The sequence below is a fragment of the Epargyreus clarus genome, unplaced genomic scaffold (assembly GCF_041222505.1).
Source record: "Epargyreus clarus isolate Ecla_fem2 unplaced genomic scaffold, WU_Ecla_fem_2.2 ptg000010l, whole genome shotgun sequence".
NCBI classification, from domain to species: Eukaryota; Metazoa; Arthropoda; class Insecta; order Lepidoptera; family Hesperiidae; genus Epargyreus; species Epargyreus clarus.
This window is the reverse complement of record NW_027332218.1, coordinates 4,562,260-4,587,414: the sequence shown is the minus strand read 5'-3', so window position 1 is coordinate 4,587,414 and position 25,155 is coordinate 4,562,260. Positions and strand designations below refer to the sequence as shown.

General features: G+C 36.1%; 2 protein-coding genes and 1 long non-coding RNA gene across 15 annotated transcripts in view; 1 reads left to right on the top strand and 2 right to left on the bottom strand.

Annotated features, from left to right (window-relative positions):
- Window positions 1-25,155, top strand: part of pyd (zonula occludens-like protein polychaetoid) — a 157,725-nt gene that overhangs the window by 79,263 nt on the left and 53,307 nt on the right. For 8 of the 13 annotated variants that reach the window (XR_012102657.1, XM_073077153.1, XM_073077152.1 and 5 more), the window contains exon 3: window positions 7,820-7,961. Coding sequence is in view for 12 of the 13 variants with exons in the window: in XM_073077153.1 (XP_072933254.1) it covers window positions 7,820-7,961 (142 nt within the window). In the remaining variant the exon portion in view is untranslated. Of the gene's footprint in view, window positions 1-3,685; window positions 3,979-7,819; window positions 7,962-13,273; window positions 13,463-19,320; window positions 19,878-25,155 lie in introns of those variants that run through there. The other 5 variants (XM_073077155.1, XM_073077157.1, XM_073077158.1 and 2 more) reach the window with 5 other exon arrangements.
- Window positions 9,874-12,176, bottom strand: LOC140745203 (thioredoxin domain-containing protein 12). The gene is made up of 3 exons (XM_073076941.1): window positions 11,707-12,176; window positions 10,949-11,113; window positions 9,874-9,964 (listed from the first exon to the last, which is right to left on the bottom strand). The coding sequence occupies exons 1-2, from the start codon at window positions 12,036-12,038 to the stop codon at window positions 10,957-10,959; spliced, it is 489 nt and encodes a 162-aa protein (XP_072933042.1). The 5' UTR covers window positions 12,039-12,176; the 3' UTR covers window positions 9,874-9,964; window positions 10,949-10,956.
- Window positions 14,946-19,160, bottom strand: LOC140745363 (uncharacterized). Its single transcript, XR_012102658.1, has 3 exons — window positions 19,146-19,160; window positions 17,109-17,283; window positions 14,946-16,688 (listed from the first exon to the last, which is right to left on the bottom strand). It is a non-coding gene; the product is annotated as an uncharacterized LOC140745363 (long non-coding RNA).

Genomic DNA, 25,155 nt, shown 5'->3' with positions numbered 1-25,155 from the left:
TTTCTGGAGCTTCGGCCTTTTATTTTTATTATCTATCCGTATGCTACCGGAATACAGTCGTAAAAAATAATGTGACTTGGAATATTATAAGCGTCAATTTAATTATAAAATCAACGAGTTAAATAAACCGAGAAATCATATTTATAAAACATAAAACGAATATTATTTAATAAAAATGGGAACGGAAATTAAGATTCTTGGAGTTATTTCTGGATTGTAGGAATCTCAAGTACGGAAGATGGACTAAAGAGGCACAACATTCGTCCCGCCTACGCATTTGTGGCATATATTTGATCTGTGCATGTTTTTTGTCTTTGGACCTCACACGAGCCCCTGGCCTTCACACGTCAAATGTATATTTGCCGCCAAATAATTGTTTTCAATTTGCCTTCCGTTTAGCACCGAAATCATAGATTAGTAAAGATTACTCACTCCTAACAAGAAAATGTGCCCAGTTTTGGGAATTGAAATAGCTGCGTAAAAAAGTTTTGCCACGTCTCCGTGCTAAAATGTCCCTAAAATATTTGAAATAATTATTTATTTATTACGTAAATTGTACATTGTAATTGTAAATTACGCAGTATTAGTTATTTATTCGTAAATTTTCTGTAAAAATGTTTTTATTTGTCAAGAATTCAAAAGAAGAACTTACTATAATAAGCCGTTTGTGGCTTCATTCAATTTCAAGGCGGCGAAGTATCTTTACTAATCTATGACCGAAATGAATAGTTTTATTAACCATTGTTCATAATATTATACTAAAATATTTAATTAGGTGCTTAATTTTTAATATTTCTATTAATTAATTATTATCATCTAAGTAATTATGAATTATGGTCAAAATATTATCTGTTTTTTCTGTTAGCTTAGGTAGCTAATTTATGAAAGTAATACTACTTTATTATTTAAAAATGTATAATTTAAATTGAAATAACGTAATAAACTTAGATACACTATTTAATAGATGCTTAGAAAATAGAGAATCGCGAACAATCCTTTACTTATCATTGTTGTTTAAATAATAATTGTAATGTACCCGAAATTGTACACTTTACGTTCTTATCTACAACAATATGATCATAAATTCATAACAGATTATAAAGAAGTAGACTTTATATGTCACAGATAAATACTTAAGTACTCACTATTAGTACATTATTATGTACATTACCACCTAAAACGACGAGGCAAATAAATACATGAACCTTTCTTTTTTTTTTTGTTTACGAGGGGGAAACCTTCAAAAGGTAATACCTGAACCTACCTACCATATTTTGGTTCACAATATTAAAAGCACGCTTTCTAGATATGTACATTACATTTCATATATAATATGCCAAATTCATCATTGAGATGTCTGTCTGGCCTAGGATTGAACCCGGAACCCTCTGTGCGTCAGACCGCTATAGTGACCGCTCTACCACGCGGGTCATCACTTCACAAACTTAGTTACAAAATTAAGTTTTGCCTACTTTCTCTGCCATCGCCGGTCGACAAAAGGAAGTGTCGCCACTTGAAACTTGTAACTTAAGATGCTCACAATGTGTCGGTTATTCAAAATACATACGAAGCTTAACCGTCTGCTGTACGGGGCCTGAATACAAATATGTGAGCTCACGATCGGAAATTGTTCTATTAGTTTGTGTTAGGCTTAGACACTGACGAATGTGTTACACAGCAAATATCCATAGTTAGTTCCATCAATGCAACGTTTTCGCTCGCTGTAGTAGTGTCTGCAAGCGTAAACCGATCATCAAGTTCGTAGATGTTCGGTCATCGGTGATGATTAAAAATAATTGCTGTAATAGTTAAGTCCCAATGGGGATAAAAATTACCGAAATAGTTTTGAAAGTATAATGCCATTGGTTTAATTGGTCTCATCATTCCTGTCAAAAGCCGGTCATAGTGGAGACGGTTACTATGGTAAATACATGGTAAATATGACGCTGTGACGCTCCCTGTCTGAATTCTGCTACGAGGAGCAAACAGATCAGATCCATCAAAATGGATGTTTTAGAGTTGTGGGATAGAAAAATGTACTACTAGACTATCTCAGGCCCGAGCATTTTTGTCCTAACCAATTTGCTTCTGTTAAGTCTTGCTTGTAATTAGAATACTACAATAGCGAGATTCTATGCATCTCTTATTAATTATAAGACCGAACAGCGAAAATATAGAAAGAGCGTTGGAATATTCTGCCGAAGAAATCTTTCTAATCTATTATTAAAAATTTAATGCTGTAACACAGCTATGTGCTAAAATATAAATAATAATACTTAAGTATAATCCGCGCCAAACTGCTAGTCCGCTCTGAATTTGTTGCGAGCAGGTGTAGTCGTACAATTTGCTATGGCGACGCGACTCATTTCTATATTCAGAGCGGACTAGCAGTTTTACGCGGACTATACCTTAATAATTTTTTCTACGACCAGAAATACCAACGTGTGGAGAAAAAATATAAAATCTGACAGGTCAAAAAAGCTGGATGATTGTAGTAGGTTAGTACCAAAGATACAACAAAAGAATAGTGTGCGTTGAGTGCCTCTGTTTCCTCGTCATAGTTTCATATCAAGGCATCAGTGGTCATAATTAAATTACCGTCGGTACCTTTGTGACTCATGGCCGTGGGGCATAAAAAATACCGGCTTACCTAACATGAGGAATGTGCGTTCCTTCACGGACGTCCTGTGGGATAGTCTTTGAAGCCGTAACGGCCTTTTTACTGCTATTCTTTGCTAGTTTCGAAGTTGGTATTGTTTTGAAATCTATGTTCTGACGTGTGGTTTTGGTTGTGTTACAAGTAAAAGGACCTACCTAATAAAGCACCTACCTAAAAGTTAATGAATAAGACAATAAAAAATAATTACTTATACGGTACTAGTATTAACATCATTGGAAGTTTTAATATAATTTACGATGTAATATGTCACTTACCTCTCCATGTAGGTAATGTAAGATGATACCTAAATTAATTGTGTGAAATATTTTATATTAATTAAAATAATTAAACTTCAATATGATAAAGTTTTTTTCAGTTAATTTACTTAAAATTAAGTAAAGTTAAGACGAATTAAGTAAAGTTAGATACGTGGTCAATATTCTTAAATCCTGATTTTAAGAACAAAAATAAATTGAAATAAAAAATAAAACAATATATAACCTAGACAGTTTTGTATAAGACTAAAATAAAACTTAAATTTTAGAAAATGTCTCATCAGATCTCTATACAAACCACAGTCTAGAATCATTAGAAATCTAGGTTGTACAGTCTGCATATTTTTTACTAAGCCGCAAAAAGCCAAACTAAAACCTTTCAAATAAAAATCGTGTCTTGTAAAACGAATTTACCTACAATTCTATTCCCACCTACAAATATCTATATCTAATCTCGCGACATATCGTTAGATCTAATTGACGCGCCCGTTTAATCCTAATATTATCTGTACTACTTTTTTGTTTACCATCGCAATCGTTTTGAGGTTAATACGTTTGCAAATACGATAACAGTCAGACGTTTTTTGGGGGCAAAATGTTTTAGATAACTACAAAGTATTATTATTAGTGCTGGAAGTTAATTCAGAAATTTTCATATTTCCGGTGTGTGTGTGTGTGTGTAAAAAGTATAAACAGTGTAATATAAACTTAATACGATAATTAACAGTCAGATGTTTTTGGGGGCAAAATGTAGAAAACTCTACTAAATATAATCGTTATAGCTGTCAGTTTAGAAAAATGAAAACTGGTGTGTAAAAAAGTATAAACAGTGCAATATAAACTTAAAAAAGTGAGTTTCGAAGAGGTTAGCAAAGTCACGATGCCATCGGCGTTAGAAATCGACCCCTTCAGCCAGCCAGAGTGGAGCGACTCCAGTGACTCCACGGAACCAGGCCCACTCCCACAGCTGGGCTACTTTGTGCCGGTGCGCTGCAGGTGTGGACAACGAGGGTCGACGCGTCACGTGTGTCGGAGAAACAAAAGGTAATACTGGTATTTTTGAGTGAGTTTTGCGTTATGCTACTTTTGGGTGTGTAAAACGATGAGAGTGACTTGTCCAAAACCAACAGGTAATAATTGACACAATAATAAAGTTAGCTAGTAAATATTGCAAGTATTGCAGATGTGTTTTGTCGGTATTAAAACGCCGAAAGATTATAACGTATGTACATACAAGTTTATAATTGAAAAGTAGGTTAGATAATTGTAGGAAATATTATAGTAAAGAAGTGGTAGAACACATTGGAGCACAGATTTTTAACTTAATAATGTTCAGGTATATTATGGCGACGAAAAGCCTATGTCCTACTGTGTATTCTGAAATTTAAAAAAATAGTTTAAAGTTGTGATTGTAGAATCACGGGCATTGTGATAAATCATTCTCATTCGACGAAACATAGAATGCGTGGAGAATGAATGAATATACAGGAGCATTCAATGTCAGTGTTTTTGGCGAACTAAGCTAAAACTGATTTTGAAATGGAGCTATGTCTATGATGTCTTTTATAACAAAAACTGTTTTCATCCTCTTATCTCGTATCACCCAATTTTTTGGCTCTACGTAATTTATAATAATTCGCCAAGTACGTGTCGAACTCGCAAATGGAGGCTTCCGTATCACAAATTTTCATTATTTTTTACTTGTTTTTATTCATTTTATTATTTTCAACAATACTTAGTTATATGAAACCACAATAAATGGCGTTAGGGTGATGATGAATGATACGTAAACAACGTATAATAAAATAAGTATGTATATTAAAATATGTGTTATGGTTCTTATTTGTATTTATTATAATACCAATTATAGTAGTAAACGGATTGTAAAAAATTCAATCGTCTTCCTAGTACGGTTTAAAAGTTAGATCGAAAAATGCCGAAATCCGGTTTGTTGTATGGAGACGCCCCTTAATATTCAACTTTATTATATTTTTAGTATTTGTCGTTATAGCTGCCATCCTTATGCCTCCTCTGTAAAAAAATCATGTGTCTATCTATTACGGTTCCGGAGATATAGCCCTGTGACAGACGGACAGACGGACAGACAGCGAAGTCTTAGTAATAGGGTTCCATTATCACCCTTTGGGTACGGAACCCTAAAAATCATGCTTAGCAACACGTACCTATGATTACATTATCAAATCAATAAATAATCATCAAGAAACATATAAAGCATTTTAAAACAGAAAACTAAATAAGTATTAACATCTTAAGTTAAAAACCACGAATAAAAGCAGGTCACGCAACCTTATAAAACATTTTGAACTCATTTTGAATCGCACAAATGCGAAATGGTGCGTTATGAATCGTCTTTTTAACTTTAACCGCAGGTATGAAATGAGGTTAAAATACGGTTAACCCATTGACAATCAAATGGCGGTCACACAATTACGTTAACACTTTATGACAAAATCATTTTGAACTTAATACTCTTCAACTTGATTTGGACATATCTATCTTCTATATCAAATTCTCGTGTCACAATGTTAGTTACCGTACTCCTCCGAAACGGCTTTACCGATTTTCACCAAATTTTATATTTAGTAGGTCTGAGAATCGGCTACTATCTATTATTCGTACCCCTAAGTGATAAGGGTTGTTCACTCTTAACATTTTTTTATTTATATGGCAACACAACGTTTGCCGGGTCAGCTAGTAATTTATAACTTTTTAAACAATTAAATTAGCAATAGAGCATGCACTCCACCATTCAAGATGGTGACTGCCACTGATATCTAAGAATCCTTAATAGTACTGAAGTTTCACCTGAGGTCGGCCATGGTTGTGTTGCTACCTTTGAGTAAAAGTTATATTGGAATTGAATACCGAGGGACCTTCTGAATTTTCAATGTTATGTGCGTATAAAAAAATAAATATTACGTTAACGGTGAACAAAACAACGTGAAACTCTATGCACCTGTACCCTTACCATGAGTTTTTACGTTTTGACAAATATGACTGTTTTGGTATTTGTTTACGTATTTGCTCATACTATTTTCAACCAGCGCCCCTAGCGGATTGTGTCAGAACTTGGAATTTTTATGGGCCAATACTTAAACAAATACTAAAACAGTCATATTTATCAAAACGTGAAAACTCATGGTAAGGGTACTGAGCGTTCTATAAAGAACGTTCTCAAAGATGTGTCAAGCCTCTAATTCGCGATATGAAGGTGGTAGAACCCTTTGTGGTTCGACTCCGGCGGCACCACCGCCACACCTATTTCTACCTAATAACAGCAGTGTTAGGCCTCAGGTAGGAATATCTAATCCTATCTGGGGCTGATTACAGATATCCATGGGTGGCAGTAGCTACTTACCATCAGGTGGACTGCATGCTCGTCTACTACTCCTATATTATAAAAACGCTCTTGGACGGTGTGGTAGACTATCACCTTAACCTCTTACTCTGAGAGGAGACTCGTGCAATAATGGGTTGATGACGGGTGTTTGTATTTAAGATATTGTATTTTAAGGCCCTGAATCAGTAGCCACTACCAGGTAAAAATAAATACATACGTATCTTACTTCTATGATATAAGAAAACTGTGATACAGAAAAGGCTTTGTCATTTATTAGTCCACAGTTCTCTACAGTATGGGGTTACTTCCGCAATTAGAAGTTTCAGGTCCTATTGTGCGAGTTATGAAAAGACTCACTAGAATGCTATACGCTATGAGCTCAGACCAAAAATGATAGACTATACTTCTGGACTAAAGTATACTAATTATCAGTGCCGGATAAGCCCATAAGCAAATTAAGGAATTGCTTAGGGGATCACATCTTGGTGGCGCCGGAAATAACACCAACAAAATAATTAGCACACAAAAACCAGGGCTAAAATTTTGCGATTTAAACCTTAGAGACTTTTTTTTAGAATAATACTAGTTTATTCATGGATAGGTAAACCCACAGGCGTGAATTCTTAGGGTTTCGAGTAATTGCTGCTAATTGTAATAAAACCTATCTAATTCTGATATGCGAAGTATTTATTATTATAGTGCGTATTACGCACACATAAGATATAAAACATAGGTACTTATTGCATTCAGCACAATGAAAAACTTCGAGTGAGCCGTTGACGTAGTTGAAATAAAAATACTACCGAATATTTAAGGAGGCTAAATACAAAGAATGATATCAGAATCATTAATTCTAGATTCGCAACTTGCTTGAAATATACCACGGTGTTCAATGTCTAATATCAGCGAGACGTTTTCTTCCTTTTTTGATCTGAGGGAATGAATATGCTCATGGCGCTAGCTGAAATGAGCCTCGCTGTCGTGTGAACTTCAGAGTTCAGATATTACGTTACTTTAAACATAGTGAATGTATGTATACCTACGTTGTTTTTTGACACATTGAATAATTAACACCGAACGAACGTGTTCACCTGATTGTGTGTTACTAAACGTGCAGGTGCCAATACGGTATATCTTCAGATGGTTGTGGTTCGGCGGCACTACCGCCACAATACATTACATATTTCTGCCTAATAACAGCAGTGTTAAGCGCTCCTGTGTTCTGGTTTGAAGGGTGTGTTAGAGACATACTTGTCCGAGGCATTCCAGCTTGGATCTCATGGGTGGCGGCCCGTCTATGGCCGACCTCAGATAGGAATATGTAATCCTATCTGCGGTTGATAGATGCCCATGGGCGGCAGTAGACACTTACCATCGGGTGGGCTGCATGCTCGTCTGCTCCTCCTATATTATATAAAAAAAATAGAACTAGCTTCACGCTGGAAACATGTGTTACGGCGGTACCTCCCCAATCCAACCTGGTTCAACCACCTTTCATACGCTAAATGATATCGTTGTCCACAGAGAATCTCCCCGGTCGCGTCGCTCCGTGTCACAATGCTCGTGCAACAGCATCTCCAGGCGGTCGTCAGCAGTGGCGTCCCCCATGCCGCTGCCGCCCCTCAACAACACCATGGAAATGTACGTGGAACCCGTCGTCGAAGATGTAAGTACATGTTTATGCTGTATAATATCATTCCTACTAATACACACTTGTTCAGCGCGGTAGACTATGGCCTCCTCTTTCTCATTATGAGAAGATACCCTGCCAAGGTTGACGACGAATATAGACTGCGGGTTTGTGCTAATAACTTTCGAAGTAATATGGTAGAAAATGTTAAGATACTACACATACGCATTCATTGGTTTTTAATTAAGATTTACTTCGGATTTCTTGTCAAAAGCATGTGAAGTAAATATGCTGAATGAAAAGGTGCTACAGTCGCAAATAAGGCCGTAGCACCTTATAGGTATAACCTATCCCGGTATATTTTAAGGGAATAAAAGGAGAACACGTAAGCGGCGTTTAGGAACATACTCTTCATTATTCGGCGAGTTACTCATCTAATAACAATCAATCTTACCCATTTTTTGCCTAATAAAGCTCATAAATTATTATGAAATTGACATAAGCACCTTTCAACTTATTCGGTCTGGTGGAATAAGTGAAAATTTAGTTGCATGATTTGACTCTAACTAACATAGCAGGTTAATAAAAAAACTTGTAAAAATCTGTTTATACATCGTCTGACGTTTCCTTTATTAGTACCGTTCGCATTTATAGTTCTCTGTTCACGTAGGAGGCGCTACATTTGAAATTGGTGCCAGTCGTGACAAACTGGACAAATTGAATTACTTTCGAAGTATTTATTGAATATTGGTATGTAGGTAAAAAAAAATCTCAAAGGTATGTGAAGTCTACCAATAAGCAATTGGCCAGCGCGGTGGACTATGGCTTAATCCTTCTCATTCTTAGAGGAGACCCGTGCCAAGCAGTGGGACAATAATGGGTTGATGATGATGATGATGATAGTATGTAGGTATAGTCCGCGTCAAACTGCTAGTCCGCTCTGAAGTTGTTGCGAGCAGGTGTAGTGATACAAGTTGCTATGGCGACGCGAATCATTTCTATATTCAGAGCGGACTAGCAGTTTTACGCGAACTATGTGTACTGTTGTAAGTGTCATAAAAGTGTATCAAATTTCATTATGATATTTAAAATCTAGTCTTAAATTAGTCTTTAATCTCTTAAACCATTTTATGAGAATTTTTCTCTTATTTATAAGACTTCGCTGAGCCATCTCTGGGGGGCCACGACCAAAATTTTGAAAAATACTTTCATAAATTGTTGTATCACAGCTATTACTATTATATTCAACATGATATTGTGTGTATAAGGCGTTTTTCTTTATATTATGCACTGTAGTACCGCAGATGTATCTACTTAACTGAGGGATTACAACTTGGATCTCAGGAGAAGCAGGGAAAATAAATTCGACCACAATTAGTAGGTACCTTATTAGAGTCTACAGTAGAAACCACTGAATATTTTTTTTATAATATAGGAGCATGCAGTCCACTTGATGGTAAGTGGCTACTGCCGCCCATGGACATCTGTAATCAACTCCAGATAGGACCAGAAATTCCTACCTGAGGTCGGCAACAGATGCGCCGCTACCCCAGAGGACTAAGCTGGAACGCCTCGGAAAAGTCTGTCTCCCTTACCACACCCTTCAAACCGAAACACAGCAGCGCCTAACACTGCTGTTATTAGGCAGAAATAGGTGTGGCGGTGGTGCCGCCGGAGCCGAACCTCAAAGGGTTCTACCACCTTCGGTGTAAGGTGTAAATGCTCGTATTCTCAAAACAAGAACGAAATAAATACTTTAAAAATGATTAAGCAACTTTATAACCAGACGAAAAACCACCTCAGTTTTCTATTAAGGTGTGAAATTTTTATAGGCACTTAAAGCAACATATAGGCCAACACCATACCATTAACATTCAACGGTGATCTACAAAGCCATACTAAACCATAATGGAATTTTTAGAGCCGTAAACAGCATTAAAACTCAAAATTCGTAGCTACCGAATTTATTCAAACCGTTTAATCACATTATTTATAGTGAGTGCCGTTTTATCGCCGGTAGATTAGGAGTTATATCATTCCTGTAACAAAAATCTTTGTATTACAAAAGAAGCGATATTGTGTCATAAAAGATATTTATCAATTACCAAGTGTGGTAGCAGGCAGGTAAACAGTGATAGCCTAGTGGTTAAAAAACTCGGGCTCTCGATCGAGGGGTCCGAGGTTCAAATCCCAGGCACCTCTGAATTATCAAAGTTATGTGCGTATTAGAAATTAATTATCACTTGCTAAATGGTGAAGGAAAACATCGTGACGAAACCTGCGTACCTGAGATATTTATGAAAAAAAAATCTCAAAGGTATGTGAAGTCTACCAATACGCACTTGGCCAGCGCGGTGGACTATGGCCTAATCGTTCTCATTCTGAGAGGAGACCCGTACCCAGCAGTGGGTTGTTGATGATGATGAAGTGTGGTAGCTCTGTAATGAGTGATGTATCAACAATTCATTACTTTGTTGGGCTTTGTTGAAAAGAATTAGGACAACAGCCAAATACACATTAGTACTCATTAGATCGTTTGTATATAACAATATTTTTTTTGTCTAAGTTTTATATTTGACATGTTTTCTAGGCAATATTTGTCTAATTTCGAACTTTAGTAGGTTGGTTCGTCATTTCGCATTTTCTCCGTATTTTCTCTAATATAAGTGATAATCGGTTTTGTCGTATTTACGACAAAAAATAATGTGACTGAGATATGAACCCTGGGCCTCGGACCTCAGGCTTAAAAGGCTGAAATTCATACTATTGAATTTTAATTGCTTTGCGAATGATTCCTAAGTCTTTTAATTTTTTGGAATTAAAATCTCTTCGAAATCCGTTTAACTAGTCCATTATCATTCTATATACAGTAGATTTACAGACACTCAAACACTTTGAAATCATGTATCTATTGTATATTCTGAAATCATAGATACCTCGACCTCGATATATCTTTGTAAATATTAATACAATAACCATTTATTTTTACGTCAAAACATAATCAATTACCGTTATTTACTCACAAAATTCGTCATACATCAAACTGTTCGTGTTGGTACTTCTCAAGCACTTTCCTCATAGATTTAGCTATCTGCTCTGGGCGGCTGTAGAAGAACTTGTGCTGGCTGCTACCTTCCTCGTTGTAGATATCGTGGTCCACGAGGCCTTTTGGCGATATGAAGAGGATCCTTAAATTTGAAATATTAACCTGTACCATTCTAGTTGAACTCGAAGTATCTCTCAGTATCTCTAGGAAAGAATATATTGTTTAGAAAACGTTTATATTCAAAGTTTTTGTGTTGAGAAAATAAGAGTTTTGTATCTCAATAGCGAGTTCTATTTGCCTTATTATATCCTTCAAAGCCTTTAAAAATTGCCCAACATTTTAATCATTTTTTTGTTGTCATAAGAAAAAAAGCACCACGAATAATTGCAATACCTCTAAATTGTTTCAAAAACAGTTGGAAAATCTGTAGGCAAGTTTGAACGATAGCAGAGCAAAGTTCGACCTAGGGCCATTTCTAGCTCGAAGCATTTGGCTATCGGTGGAAGGGTCTGGATGCCAGTTGATTACCATATAAGGTGACAATCCTAATCCAGAGAAGTGGTAACGTATCTGAAATCGGTTTGAGGAAGAACTTGGCTTCTATGGAATTGGTTACAGTTCTCTATGGGCGGCAGTATACTTATCATTAAATTGACTTCTAGCTCGTTTGCTGGTCCAACTTCCAACCTTATAGAAAAAATATATTTTGTGTGCCTGTTATAATGTCTTACTTACCGAGGTATGTACGTCCCGTCGGGCGCGAAAATATTACTCTTGGGTTCATCATCGTCAACCAAGTTCACCATTACGAAATGTTTACTCAATGACTGTATCTCCGTAGAATTGGCAAACTTAGGCTTTAGATTCTTACAAGCTGAACACCAAGATTTGTGAATGATGACCATAATTGGCTTCTTATGATGGTTGGCGATTTGTAAACCAGATTCTAAGGAACCAGCCCAGATGTAGTTATTCCCAAAGCCATTGTCCTTACCACCGAGTGAGGCACATTGTGTCTTATCGAATATCAACCCAAAAACGGCTTTTGCGAAGTTCCCTGCTACCATGATGTCAATATTAATTGCACAATGAAAACTTTTTGAAGCCCTACGGCTCTAAAACTTGATCGAAACATTTTATAAAATCACACATAATATTTAGCCATATTTGACGGAGACCGTTTGAGCTTGACGGTCAAAATTATTTGAATCAAGTTGGTTGTGGGTTACAGCGCCATCTAGTAACGAATTGTACAAGGTACTATAATAATGTACGAGTTGCAAGAGCATCGAAACTCTGTGGTTCTGTGACTACACTAACGGATAAATTGATATATCGCTTTGTCGCTAGATGGCGCCGTGTTGGTAATATATTGCAAGATTTCTATATTTATAAACGATTTATATCAATTTTTATATTTATTTTTAACCTTTTATTCTGTTTTATGGTAATGAAATTATTATTAATATTCCGTCTATTGATACTTCATTACTTATAATCGTGGTTATTGCCGCCCATCGACATAATCTCTAGCAATGCCAGCACCATTAAAATAATAATTCTAAATGGAGCTGCCACATCTGCCTGCCTGAGCATAGATTCTAAGTCACTCCTGAGGACTCAGATGATTGCTTATATTAACTGGCATCCACATATTGAAACAAATCCACAAATTTGAAATTGGTGTTTAGTTATCTCAGGCAGATACTTGAAAAATCATGGTAAAATGCATTTTGGTTACAGAAGGTAGGCTATGGTAGCTGAATAACAAAACACTTAAATGCAGTGATGACAAACTTTTTAAAGTTATTGATGTGGATCGGCGCGTGGTAGTGCGTGAGCGAATGTTCGTCTCTCATTTTACAAAGATAGCAATGTCGATATGTTGCGCTCCACGTCCCCTATTGGAAAAAGCAGATACACTATGATAATTAATTGTACCGTGCATGATTGTTCTCCATCAGTCGTGAACATCTCATATTGTGTTCAAATTGCTAAACGTTCGCACGCTTCGCAAATGGCAAAATACGGTAAACACCGAGGTGCTAAAGATTAAATATTCACCCAAAATATTATCATTTAGATACCTCTGTCTTACAGTAAAAAAAAAAACAATTTTCAGTAGCTTATTTTTTATTTTAAAAATAAGTTTACTTACATAATCTGGACTTAATTCGCGTGTGTTATAATAATGCAGTACCTGCTAAATAATCTGTGCTAACTTCGCGCGCTTTCGAGTGAAACTTTTTAAATTGTGAATGTGGTCGAAGCTTAGGTTTTGTGTTCGATTCGTGTAATAAATATGTATTCAAGTAAAAGTCGTAATAGAAGTTTGTATGGGACTGTAAGGTCCATGGCGCCTTCAAGATCGTCGCACATGCCAGCAGGAGTTACAGTCGAAGACTTCATGTACACTCCGCCATATTTCTATCACATACCACCTCCTCCACAGCCTCTTAATACGTTTCCTGGAAGAAAGAGACGAAAGCGGGTGAGTTCATATAAAATACGTTCCTTTATTTTATTAATTGTTGTTTGCTGAGGTTAATTAATAATTATTCAGTCAATTTTCACGAGAATATTCTTCGCCTAAAATATTAAAAATTGTGATTTTTTTAAACCGCACGAAAGTAAGCGTAAATTATTTAAATATTTTTAGAGCTAAGGGATTTATAAAAACTACGGAAATGTAATGAAAAAATCTTACTTTATTTTCCAGAGTCCACAGCAACTCTCTTCACTCTATATTTCCGTATGAAAACAGACATAAGATTGTATGAGATGTAGAATGATGTTGAAAACACGAACACATCGAAAAGTAAATTTCGAGTGTTCATGTTTTAGCAATAATTATTTTCCTGTTTAGTGAGTTTCCATTTTTTATTATATTTTATTTTTCTTCTTTGTAAGTTCTTGTGCCTTACTTCGACAGTTTTGTCAAACTATGACAGAATTTAAGTTTGATAAAAAATAATTAGTAGAAATGAGTGTTTATTCTTTTCTATTTTTTATACGTGCTAATACTAAGTGCAATATCTATTATACTTACTTAGATTCGTTTCGGAAGTAATTTATTTTATTTATTTAGATGTTATAATCTTAAACGCTCAATTTGTGTTTTGTATTCAGTTCTTAAACCTACATAACTATACTTCAGACGTCCGTTAAAATTTTCATGAAAACAGAAAAAATTTAACATCAATGATTTTATCAAAACGCCCCTTTTACGATAAGTGACAGCACAAGTAAAATAGAAAAACAAAATAGTTTACTCATACACAAACAGATTTAATTCAATCAATTAGATACGAAACATGGCATCACCGATAAATTGACCAGTCGCATCATGTGAGATACTATTTTTTATATAACCGCGAATGATAACAGCGACTAAAACTCGTTAGTACTCGTAATAATAAAATCAATCATAACTCATTTTTGTCTACCAAATTTGGAACTTTAGTATGCAAAATATGCTTAAGATTGATTATTATTTATTACTAACGGGCGTAAAACGATTGTTTTATCATCATCAGTAATCTATTACAATTTTGTTACTGATTACGAGTCTCCTTGAGTTCAAAACATAGGTTAAGAAATTTAAGTCATAACCAATTTAAGTTGTATCAAGTCTACCAATCCGTACTTCGCCAGCATCATGAACCCAAGATAGTTAAACTCTTCTCATTCTTTAGACTCTTTCACAATAGTAGGAAAGAAATAGCTTGATCATCAATAACATTTTCCTCCAGAAATATTATTTTTCTCCTCCTCTAAACCCGGCCATGCATTTGTGGCTTCCTTGGTGTTGCAAATGTCCATAGGCGACGGTGACTTTTTATCAAGTAGCTCAGCTGCGTTATCATTAGTTTTAATCGTTATTCGACACTGCTTTAAGAAATCTTGGAAAGTTTCTAGGGCTTTCGGTTTCCATACGACGTTTTTCTTTACTATAGCAAGAAATACAAGCAATATTATGTATGAAATTATATAATAACATATTTATTTTCTACAAACATAATAAAACAAAATACAAAACTCTTAAAACAGGACACGTTAGTCACTCCTCAACCTGTTGAAGATATCAGCTCTGGACCTTGTCTGTGTTCGTCCATCATTTCTGTGGTCTTTCGCTTTTCTCAGAGTATTCTCAGTTGCTTTACTTAATTTGTTTTCAGATTTATTACCTCTTAATGAAAAAGATGGTAAGGTAAACATTCCGTAAGAATAGGCGAAGAGGGAACCCATTGAAAAGACGATAGAAATAATCCTCAGTTGTTCCTTTCTGTCCATTACCGCTTTTTGTTCCTCATATTATTGGAGCCTTTACAATGGTTCTACAAATCTTGATATCCTTGATTACTTAATTTGCTTTCGAATTAGTATTTGGACGCAAGCGTCTTCTGCCATTCGTCTTTCATATTTGACGTTGGATTACAGATAATCAAATGAACAGAATACAAATGAGAGATATTCTTCTTAACAGAATACGAAGAAAATAATTTACACAAACCTCGATTGATTTTTGACGTCGAGAAGTTTTGTAATGATGGTTTAGGGAAGTTGCTTCTACTTTTGCGTGACGTAGTAGTGATACGCAGCGACAATTGTGACTGAAACCACAAGAGCCTTTATAACTTGCTCCATTTTCCAAAAGCGCGATAAAATTCTATAACAGTCCAATGTAAATAGCAATACAAATGAATGTTTAGAGAAAACCAGAGGGCTATGATGACGAATGCCTTAATTACTACAATCACTCAAGTAACGGAAAATCAAAGGAGATTTTAATACGGATTAAAAAAAAATTGAAAATAAATTTAGCGACACGAAAAGTAACCAATAATCATTATGGAAGAAGTCGTCATGCTTTTTTATTTACATAAATAAGAATTAACCCCAGATAGGATTAAAGTACTACTGAAGGACGGCTAGAGAGTATCCTGGAGAACTAAATTAAAATGCCTCATCCATATCTCCCGTCCACCCCGTGCGTCAATTTGGTTTAAACCAGATCACATTTTAAGCACAAGTAAGTCAGAAATAGGTGTGTTGGTGGTGCCTCTGAAGATAAACTAAAATGGGAGCTTTTATCACTATTCTGCTTAATATTTAATGTAATAATAATATTATATACATTTTATTCAAAATGTTCGGAATGTGTTCCGAAATATAAATCTTACATTGAAATACTCGTAGATTCAAAATAAAACTCAATTTAGGACGTTACTTATATTTCAACACTATTTCTGCTAGGGACAGGGTTTATCTGGTGATTTCTTCTTATTGTCAGCACAAGGTAGGGGCACTTCGGTGCCACATTTCTTCACGCAGTCATCAGGAGATGATGACTTGATAATGGTAGCTAAATACTTCTCCGGGCTGAAACGACCATAGGAATATGCAAATCCTAATGTAGCTAATAGGAGTAGACCATATAGTTTTAGTATCTGCTTCCGAGACCTTTGATCATGGTCATGCTTACATGCTGTGATACGGTCATTAATCCAGCTTTGAATATGCTTCTTTCCACTCAAATGCCATAAACGTGTGGGTTTGATTCCTTTGTCCATTTTGATTTCTCTTATTTTCCAAGTTAACCAAAAATTTAGAATGATTTATGTAAGCGACTAATTCCTCATAAATTTGTACCAATGTTTGGGTTCGTTGGCTATTAAAGTTCTCTTGGTTTGACTCATATTGGAAGGTTATGTGGCCTGAAAAAAATGACAAAAATTAAAACATTCCTCTTACGAATAAACAAAAATATTAGATACAACCCAATCTGGTACGAAAATTGCAAATTATATTAATATTGCAAAAAAGTGTGATCAAAGATTCCAACGCATGTTGAATCTCTATATTTTCCCTGACTTTTGTAGCTAGTTATAATTAATTGCTTATATGTTTGGGTGGCATCGAAAAATCGAAGGTTTGTACCTGGAAATTGAACCTCAGAGCCCTCGCATTGAAAGGCAATTTTCAACTACTATCATTGCTACTTACCTAAACAGTTAATGTTACATTATTATGGTGTTATTTATCGATGTCATATAAGACGCCGTCATCTTACAATGTCTTACATTATAATAGTACATTATATCCGTGTATTAAAACAACAAACCAAGCGGGCATACCATCACGGACGGCGTTTCGCGCGGTTGTCGATAACCGTTGCCACGCATGACAGGACTGCTGATGTCGTGACTATGAAGATCAGTTCTTGTCTGCTCATCACATTGTTCTGGTTTGCTGGAGTGGAGATGGGGGGAGCGATGTATGCAATGTTGACGTTTTGGTGACAATGATTTGCTTTTAAATAGAAAGTAAAATAAGGTTTAAATCAATTTTAAAATATAATGAAGCTTATTACAAAGGTAATGATTATTTTGAAAAAAAAAATACGTAATTCCAGTTCCACTATACACTTTATTTTGTAACATGCCTGAGTAAAGATAGATATTTTTAAGTTTCAAAAGTTTAAATTTCTTAAGTTTCACTTTCAGAAGTAATGTTACTTGTAGCAAGTACCTACTATAGTAATCAAAACTGAATAAATGATAAATAAGAATTTGATTACAAGGATACGTAACGTGACTTAAATAAAACCTTCGAAGATGACGAATACGGTATATTCGGTGCAGTGTCGGTATATAAAATTCTTTATAAGTGATGCATGCGCTTAGGCGAGGTGTAATATTTCATCATTTAGTACGCCGGCGAGTCGAATGACCACTGCCTCTGCCTGCCTAGCTAGACGCGCCTTGCACATTGTATTTATAAAAGTAGTATCCACAAAAAATGCCAATTACATAGCAGCGCAACCACAGTATAAGTATCTATACAGTATTCTATCTTCATACAAACGCACGGAACGCAAGTTATACTTACGCGCGTCGATTTCGGTTTGCACTCGGTATACGAACAGGCGCGAATTTGCCGCAGTGATGAGCGGTCGGTGGTTTTTAGACAGTGTTTTTTTTATTTAAACAATTATGTAGCGTCTGTACTAATAGGTACCATCATAATTTATTCCTTTTATTTAAAGATTGGTATTTCCATTTTTTACCGAGCATAATACCTGGATTCATAAATAAATAAATGGATAGGACGAAGGAAAACGACATACGAGGGATAATTTAGCAAAAGCTATTCTCGTTGATTATGAAAAATTTATAACTACACTTTTCATACCTACTAATTAGCAACTTATTAATTTACTTAGTATTTTCCACTAAAACAAAATATCAGTCAACCTATCGTCGACTAAGGGGCGGCTATGTAAAGGCTAAAATATAATATTTACATTAAAAAAAACTAGAAGAAAGTCAGACGTTATTAAAATACTGTAATCGAGCAGCCCTAACGCGAACTCTCACACGATCGACCACCTACGGGGCGCCCGCTCCCGCGGGAGCTCCCAGGGCTGGCGACCCCCGACCATCAGGGGGCCGACCGTCCGCTCGGTACAACGACGCGATAATTACCGAATCACCCCCTCAACAGGGGGATGATAGAATTTTTTAATATTTGTTCATTATTTTATTATGTTTTAAATAACATTATATTATTATGAATAAATATCAAGAATCCGGGGGGTATTTACCACCTGAGAATCTGCCCGGGCAAAGAGGGTATCCTCGAGACCCGAATTTCCTGCCCACCGCCCTTATGTTGACATTGCCGCAATATATGTGCGCCCGGAGGGTAAGACGTCCCAGCGATAGAATAGCGAACTCTCGCCCAGCGCCCCTGTAGGTATATAATTCAAGGACAGGGCCGAGTTACAATACTGTATAGATCCTTATACTGTGGCGCAAGCCAGGTAAGATCCTAGCTGCTTGTGTGCGTGACCGTTGCGCATGTAGTGTGTCTCTATTGGGTCCATGTGCTCGTGTACGTTCGTCCCTGCGCAGGATTGTCCTGTGTAGAGGTTAAATCCCGCGGCCTTCACCAGGGATGCATTGGGACCGGTTCGATTTATCGATTCACTTGATGATTTCTTTTATTTCGGACACCGGATGTTAAAAATCGTTTCATTTTCATTTTATCAAATGCAATTCAATTTAATAATACAATCTCCTTAGTATTAGCGTCTAAATTAGAGAAAAATAACACTATGACTGTAAATGATAAAGAATAACAGACTAAAAGTATAAAATACAAATAGTAACGTTAGAAAAACTTGATGTGTTTTGGTATAAGTGATCGGCACGTAGTGTCGACCGCGCGGCGCTTATTTTGTTTTTCAACTACAACTTAACTTTCAAGCTCTGAGGCTCAGAGTCCGTGTCGTGCCTTCTTGTAGTGGGAGAGCAAAACCTGTAGATACTGTTCGCCCACTTGGGGACGGAGTACCTGCTCAGAACGTTGTCCCTTTCACTCGCGCCGCGTTCGTGCCCTAACGAGAATCTCCATTTCATCGCACCACTCTGGTATGCAAAGATTGATAGCTTATATGACCATTTGGTTTTGAAAGTGCCCAGAAATCACGCACGGTTAACTTTTCGCCGCCTGGCGTCCTTAGTTAGGATCGGCCAGACGTTCATCAGAACGAAACGCGGTTCGCACAATCGGTTTAACTCGTACGAGGATCTTTTGTGGTTCATATCATTATGATACTAGCAAGGTTTATCAGTTTAAGGTGGTTTGACTAGTTTTAAGTAAGTCAGTGAAGCTTTACCCCGTTGGTCAAGCGTCTGTGCAGTGCTTGTGGTTATTTTGTGTCTAGTTGTGTTTTGTTGACTGAAGTTTGTGCCGGTGAGATATTTGGAAGTTCCGGACCGTACTTTGGTGGTAGTTTTCCAATGACATTGTGAGTGGATGATGATTTTGCAATGGATCCAATGGGCTCAGACAACGGAATAGTGGTGAATAATTTGAACCACGTCCGGAGTGACTCTCAGGTAAGCGCGCTTCGTAGGTATCGGAGAAAACACGTTTGCTGCATGCCTCACTATGAATAAGTGCAATGACTTCCCAATTATTTGGTCTATTTTACGATATTATTAACACTTAATAAGTAAATATCAATTTTAAAACAAGTTTCACAATGTTACGAAAGTGTAATAGAAGAAAAATACCTTTACAACTATTGCCAACAAAAATAACTGTATGAATATTAACAAATACACGTTTCTCATAATGTTAATAAGTGTCACGTTCCATATGGGTAGTGCCAAGAGAAGGTAATGGAATTTCTAGTACTTAGATACATACCTATTTCTCAGTAAACTTCGTATTATCATAACTTCTGTACAGTGAAGCAAACCTTTCCTTTGTTTGTTTAAGCGTAGTGATAAGATTATCACCCAAAACATAGCTTGAAGTATCTTATTACTTTAAATTTAAACCCTCAGCTTTAGTAATCTGAAATATATTTATAGTAATTTTCGATAGCAACTAAAAACTAAGTAAATTTTCGAATATTTGTACTATGGTCACTTATTTCATACAAAACAACTAGTTTTCTTAAATACTTGGAACATTACTACTAATATGCTAACTAATACTATTTAATGTTATTTAAGTTGTTAGTTATAACAACTTAGTTAAAAGTGTGTACCTACTTAGTTAGGTACTAACCTACTGATAATTTAAAAAATCAAAACAGTAGATTCAAAAAAACTTTCTCACGATCAACAATGGTTAATAATAGCTTAAATACCAACCCACTAACTTGCTTGAATTACACTACGTTCATTAAAAGAGTAATTAGGTGGGTGTTAGACCGAGCATGATGACCATGTAAACTAAATTATGAGCACTAGTATTCGCTTAGGCGAACTAGAATCATTATTGAAAACAGGGAGTTCTTGTCTGCTATTAATCTAACGACAACTAGTAAGTTAAAATCCGTCAAGACGTTTGGGCTGTAAGGCGACCAAAGAATAAGACATACACACATACATAAGCTCGCACAATTTTACCCTAAGCAATCGGGTAAAAAGTACTGAACTGTTTTGTCTTTGGCTATTTTCTCTTTAATGCTCATTTATTTTAAAGTCCTTGTAGCATCCTAAATCACTTACGTACATAAATCTAAGAAGTCTTATGAATTCGATATCAGATACGTATCTACCCCTGGGGACTAAGCAACGACTGTGCATTGCATTCCTGCAACTCATCAATAAATTATAAGACAATTGAATAACAAGCAATAGAAGCAGGTTGTTCACGCATATTTTTTCCACTAGATGGCTGTGCCTTCGCCGTATTGCAAATTAATACTGATGTTACAATTGTTTTTACGTCTGGTCTAGGCCTCACAAATGATGGAAGCCAGGATCATATATGCTTACGTCGGTCCAGTGGAACCTAATAAAAACATCAAGTATCAAGTGATATCCTGGTATGGGATTACTGAATTGTCAATTCAGTATGCTATAGAGAATAAAGATGCCACTTAAACTTACCCCTGTGGCATTAATAAATATGTGATAGCAGGTGCGACTTCTCTTACTTTAATTGGACTGCAATAGTTACTTATCATCAAGTGGTCTCCATGCTTCTTCATTGCATCTATTACATAAAAAATTGTTGAGGAGGCAGGTTGATTAATTGTTCTAAAAAGCTGTGGTGCATTATGGTTGAAACCTTCATTGATGTTGGAGAGACTTAGACGTAGACTTGTGTCCTACAATGGTAGAGGATGGTATAAATGCTTACCGCTTTTTACTTTCATACTCTCAGTCCTTTACTAGTATTACCCGTGAGTTCCAAAGACACAAAGACGGCCAGAGCGTATCTTCATGCTCAGATGTGGCAAAGAAATTTAACATATATATTGTAGCGACGAGGTAAGAAAGGTAGAAAGAAGTAGAAGGAAACTTCATTCATAAGAAATGCAGTTAGAAATAGGTACCTACCTACACTCGCTAATATTTACATCACGTGGTGTATGAAAAACGTAATCAAAAGCCATTGATATGATTGTAGTACTATGTACTACTTTCATCGGAAGTAACATTAAATCACCATTATAAACCTATTACTATTTAAGTCATTGGCTAGCTAGACACACATCTCTCAGTATGAGAAGAATTAGCACCAATTTTGCCACGATATTATTTCATTTAAGTCTAGTTTTTTCAACCTCAAAATATCTGGACAATAGAAATCTTAAAACAATATTGAATTTCACTGTACCTTCTATTGTCTGTCGTGTCGTGTGTAAAGCTACAGGGTACTGCACCCACTTACCCAATTTATTCACTAAAGATTTCTATTACAAAAGATGCACCAACATCACCTGTCAGGGCAATAAAAATACGGGCACACAAAGCTGTAACATCACAATAAGGAGCCGTAAAATCGAATGGATCGCCGAAATGAAAGAGGTTCATTTTTTGCTCCGAGAACGCCCGAAATCGGAGGAGGCACATGTCAGGTGACGTCACTGTTCCCGCCGAAACCTGTTTCGCGCCAATTCGCAGCTGTCGGCGGCAAAGCGGTCGGGTTGCCAATAATTTACCTTTTTATTTTATTTTTCTTGGCCTGAGGCTTTAAGCGTTCAGCCTCCGTGATACACCGTTAAGTTCTCTAAATATGGTCTGTTGTTTTTCTCGTGTGTAGTTATTATGGGTAAAACTTCTGCGTTCATATAATTACTAAGTCATTTTCGTTAGGTCCGTTTTACGACAAAGAAATTCTTAGCCTTTACAGTAGGAGAGTGACTCATTCGCTGAACATTCCCACGATTGAACTTCCGTTTCATTGCTCATTAATTTGAATAAATGTTGAATGAACGACTCAATAGCAATTTTCTTGTTGATAAATAACAGCCTGATTAGAAGCTAAATGTGATAAATTTATTTTTATGAAAGTGAAGGAGCGCACGAGCATATGGTCCCCTTAATGATGATCTTAAGACATCTGTAATCAACCGCAAATAATATGAAGTCGTGCCAAGGTCAGTTACAGCCTTGGTTTCCCGTAAGACTGACATAGAGTTGATTATCGTATCATAGTACCGGGAATGGATATGGTCATTGCAAATAAAATCTCCCCAATAGCTATAAAATTTCGCCTGTAATCTTGCAATTCACTAGACATACAAGTATAGGAAACAGTAAAATTGTGATATTCCTACTCGATCAACTTGTGAACAATGAGAAACACGAGCCTACCTGAGGAGTAGATTGGAATCCTCTCTTACTTACCACACCTTTCAAGACGGAAAAGTCATCGCGGTTATAAGCATAAGTGATACTGCAGTTATTAGGCGGAAATGAATCTAAAACAGGCTTCACCAGTTAGATTTAGATGCCACACATGCATCGGTATGAGAAAAAACATACGAGTACCTAAGTATATACCTACATATTTGTAGATGCATTTCCTGATGTTTCTTTGTTCTACGGTTAATGTTAAAGTAAACATAAAACGTGTTTCATATTTTTTATGATGTATTTCCTTTTTTTTACCGAATTGTCAACTAAAATCTTGCTTGCTTGAAAAAAAAAACGAATGTCGTATTAATGTAATTTTACACCAGTTATTCTCCATTAAACCTGCCAGTGATATTACAAACACGGAATAGAAATAGAGACTACCATTTTTTGTTACAAATGATGTCTACTTGATAATTAACTTATTGCTTATTCCGTGCCGTCTTAACTATAAACACAGACATTAATTACTCTTCACTCTTTCACTCAAAAGTCAGTTTAAAAATTTCTCATAATTTAGCAGTATCCCATGATATCTAAAAAAAACCAATTAGTGTCTATGGTCCTCCAAGTAAGTTTGTTTATGAAGACCCTGGTTAAAACACTCACAAATCTACAGGTGAACTATATTTGTTACAAAATTACTTAAACATTTTCCCAAAAAGAGACACTGTACAATTTTGGTACTGCTAACTCCCGCTTTCATTTAGCACATATCCAAAATTAGCAATATTGCACTTTGCTTTGTTTCAAAATGCGCCGCAGCTGTTATTCCTTAAATATGAGGTGTTGGATGCAAACCCTAAATACGATTTAGGTCGTCCATACGCTTACTTTCGCTTCCTGAGTGTATTTCAGGAATAACTCGTGCAAAAAGACCACGTGGGAGAAAGGATTAGTCATAAATAAATGCGTTTAATTTTAACAGTATCATGTATAAGTACCGTATAAACTCAGTAGTAGCAAAAACGGCTTGAAGGGTGTGACAAGGGAGAGTTGCTCTTCCGAACCATACCAGCTTAATCCTCAGGAATGCCGGCGCATCCGAGGCCGACCACAGGAAGAAATACCTTATTTTATACGTTGATCTGGGGTTGATTACAAATACACAAATTACCATCAGGTGGACTGCATGCTCGTCAGGTTTTCCAATTATAAAAAAAAATTGGTTATGGGGACTGCACCCCAGAGATGTGCCAGTGTTATCACAGCAAAATCGATATCACCCCACTCGAACGATCTTGACATACTTTTGTGTTTTCTCACATCATTAATCTTTCATGCTCGGTGGTCGTACATCATTCCACACACGTCTTCAGTCTACAAAGCAATACATTTGTCCACTTTCCGTTACGAACATTAATACTACACTTAGCACGTTACGTTACATTAAGCAGAGACTCTAACAAGAGTCTTTGAATTAGATCTTAGGAGTAACGCATATCTTGGGAACTAAGTGGAAACGCAGAGGCGTTTTACCGGGAGAGTTCTAGCACCTTAAAAAGAGTTTTAAGGTGCTAGAACTCTTAGAGGTTCGGCTCCGTAGAAACACCGCTTTTGCTCAATAACAGCTGGTATTCAGGTTTGAAGAGTGTGTAAGGGATACATACTCGTATATCTGAGGTTTTCTAACTTATCCCTTGGGATAGAAGCACATCTGTTGCCATCTTCAGGTAGAAGTCTAATCTCAAGATTAGGATAAGGGGGTTGATTGCAGATGTCTATGGGCGGCAGTAACTTACCATCAGGTGAAATGTATTCTCGTTTGCTACATCAATATTATATATACGGCCAAACTCAGGTAGGACTGTAATCCTATCTAGGGTTATTGCTACAGATGTTTATGAGCGGAATTACCTATCATTCTTTGTTCTTATAAATCTTATTAATTACAAAATGTATATAAAGAGAACTAAAATTAAATATTAATTATTTCTGCACCATTATATTTTACCAACACCTTTTGCACGTCAAGGAAATGCGTTTACGAACCAATTCGAAATAACTGCATATT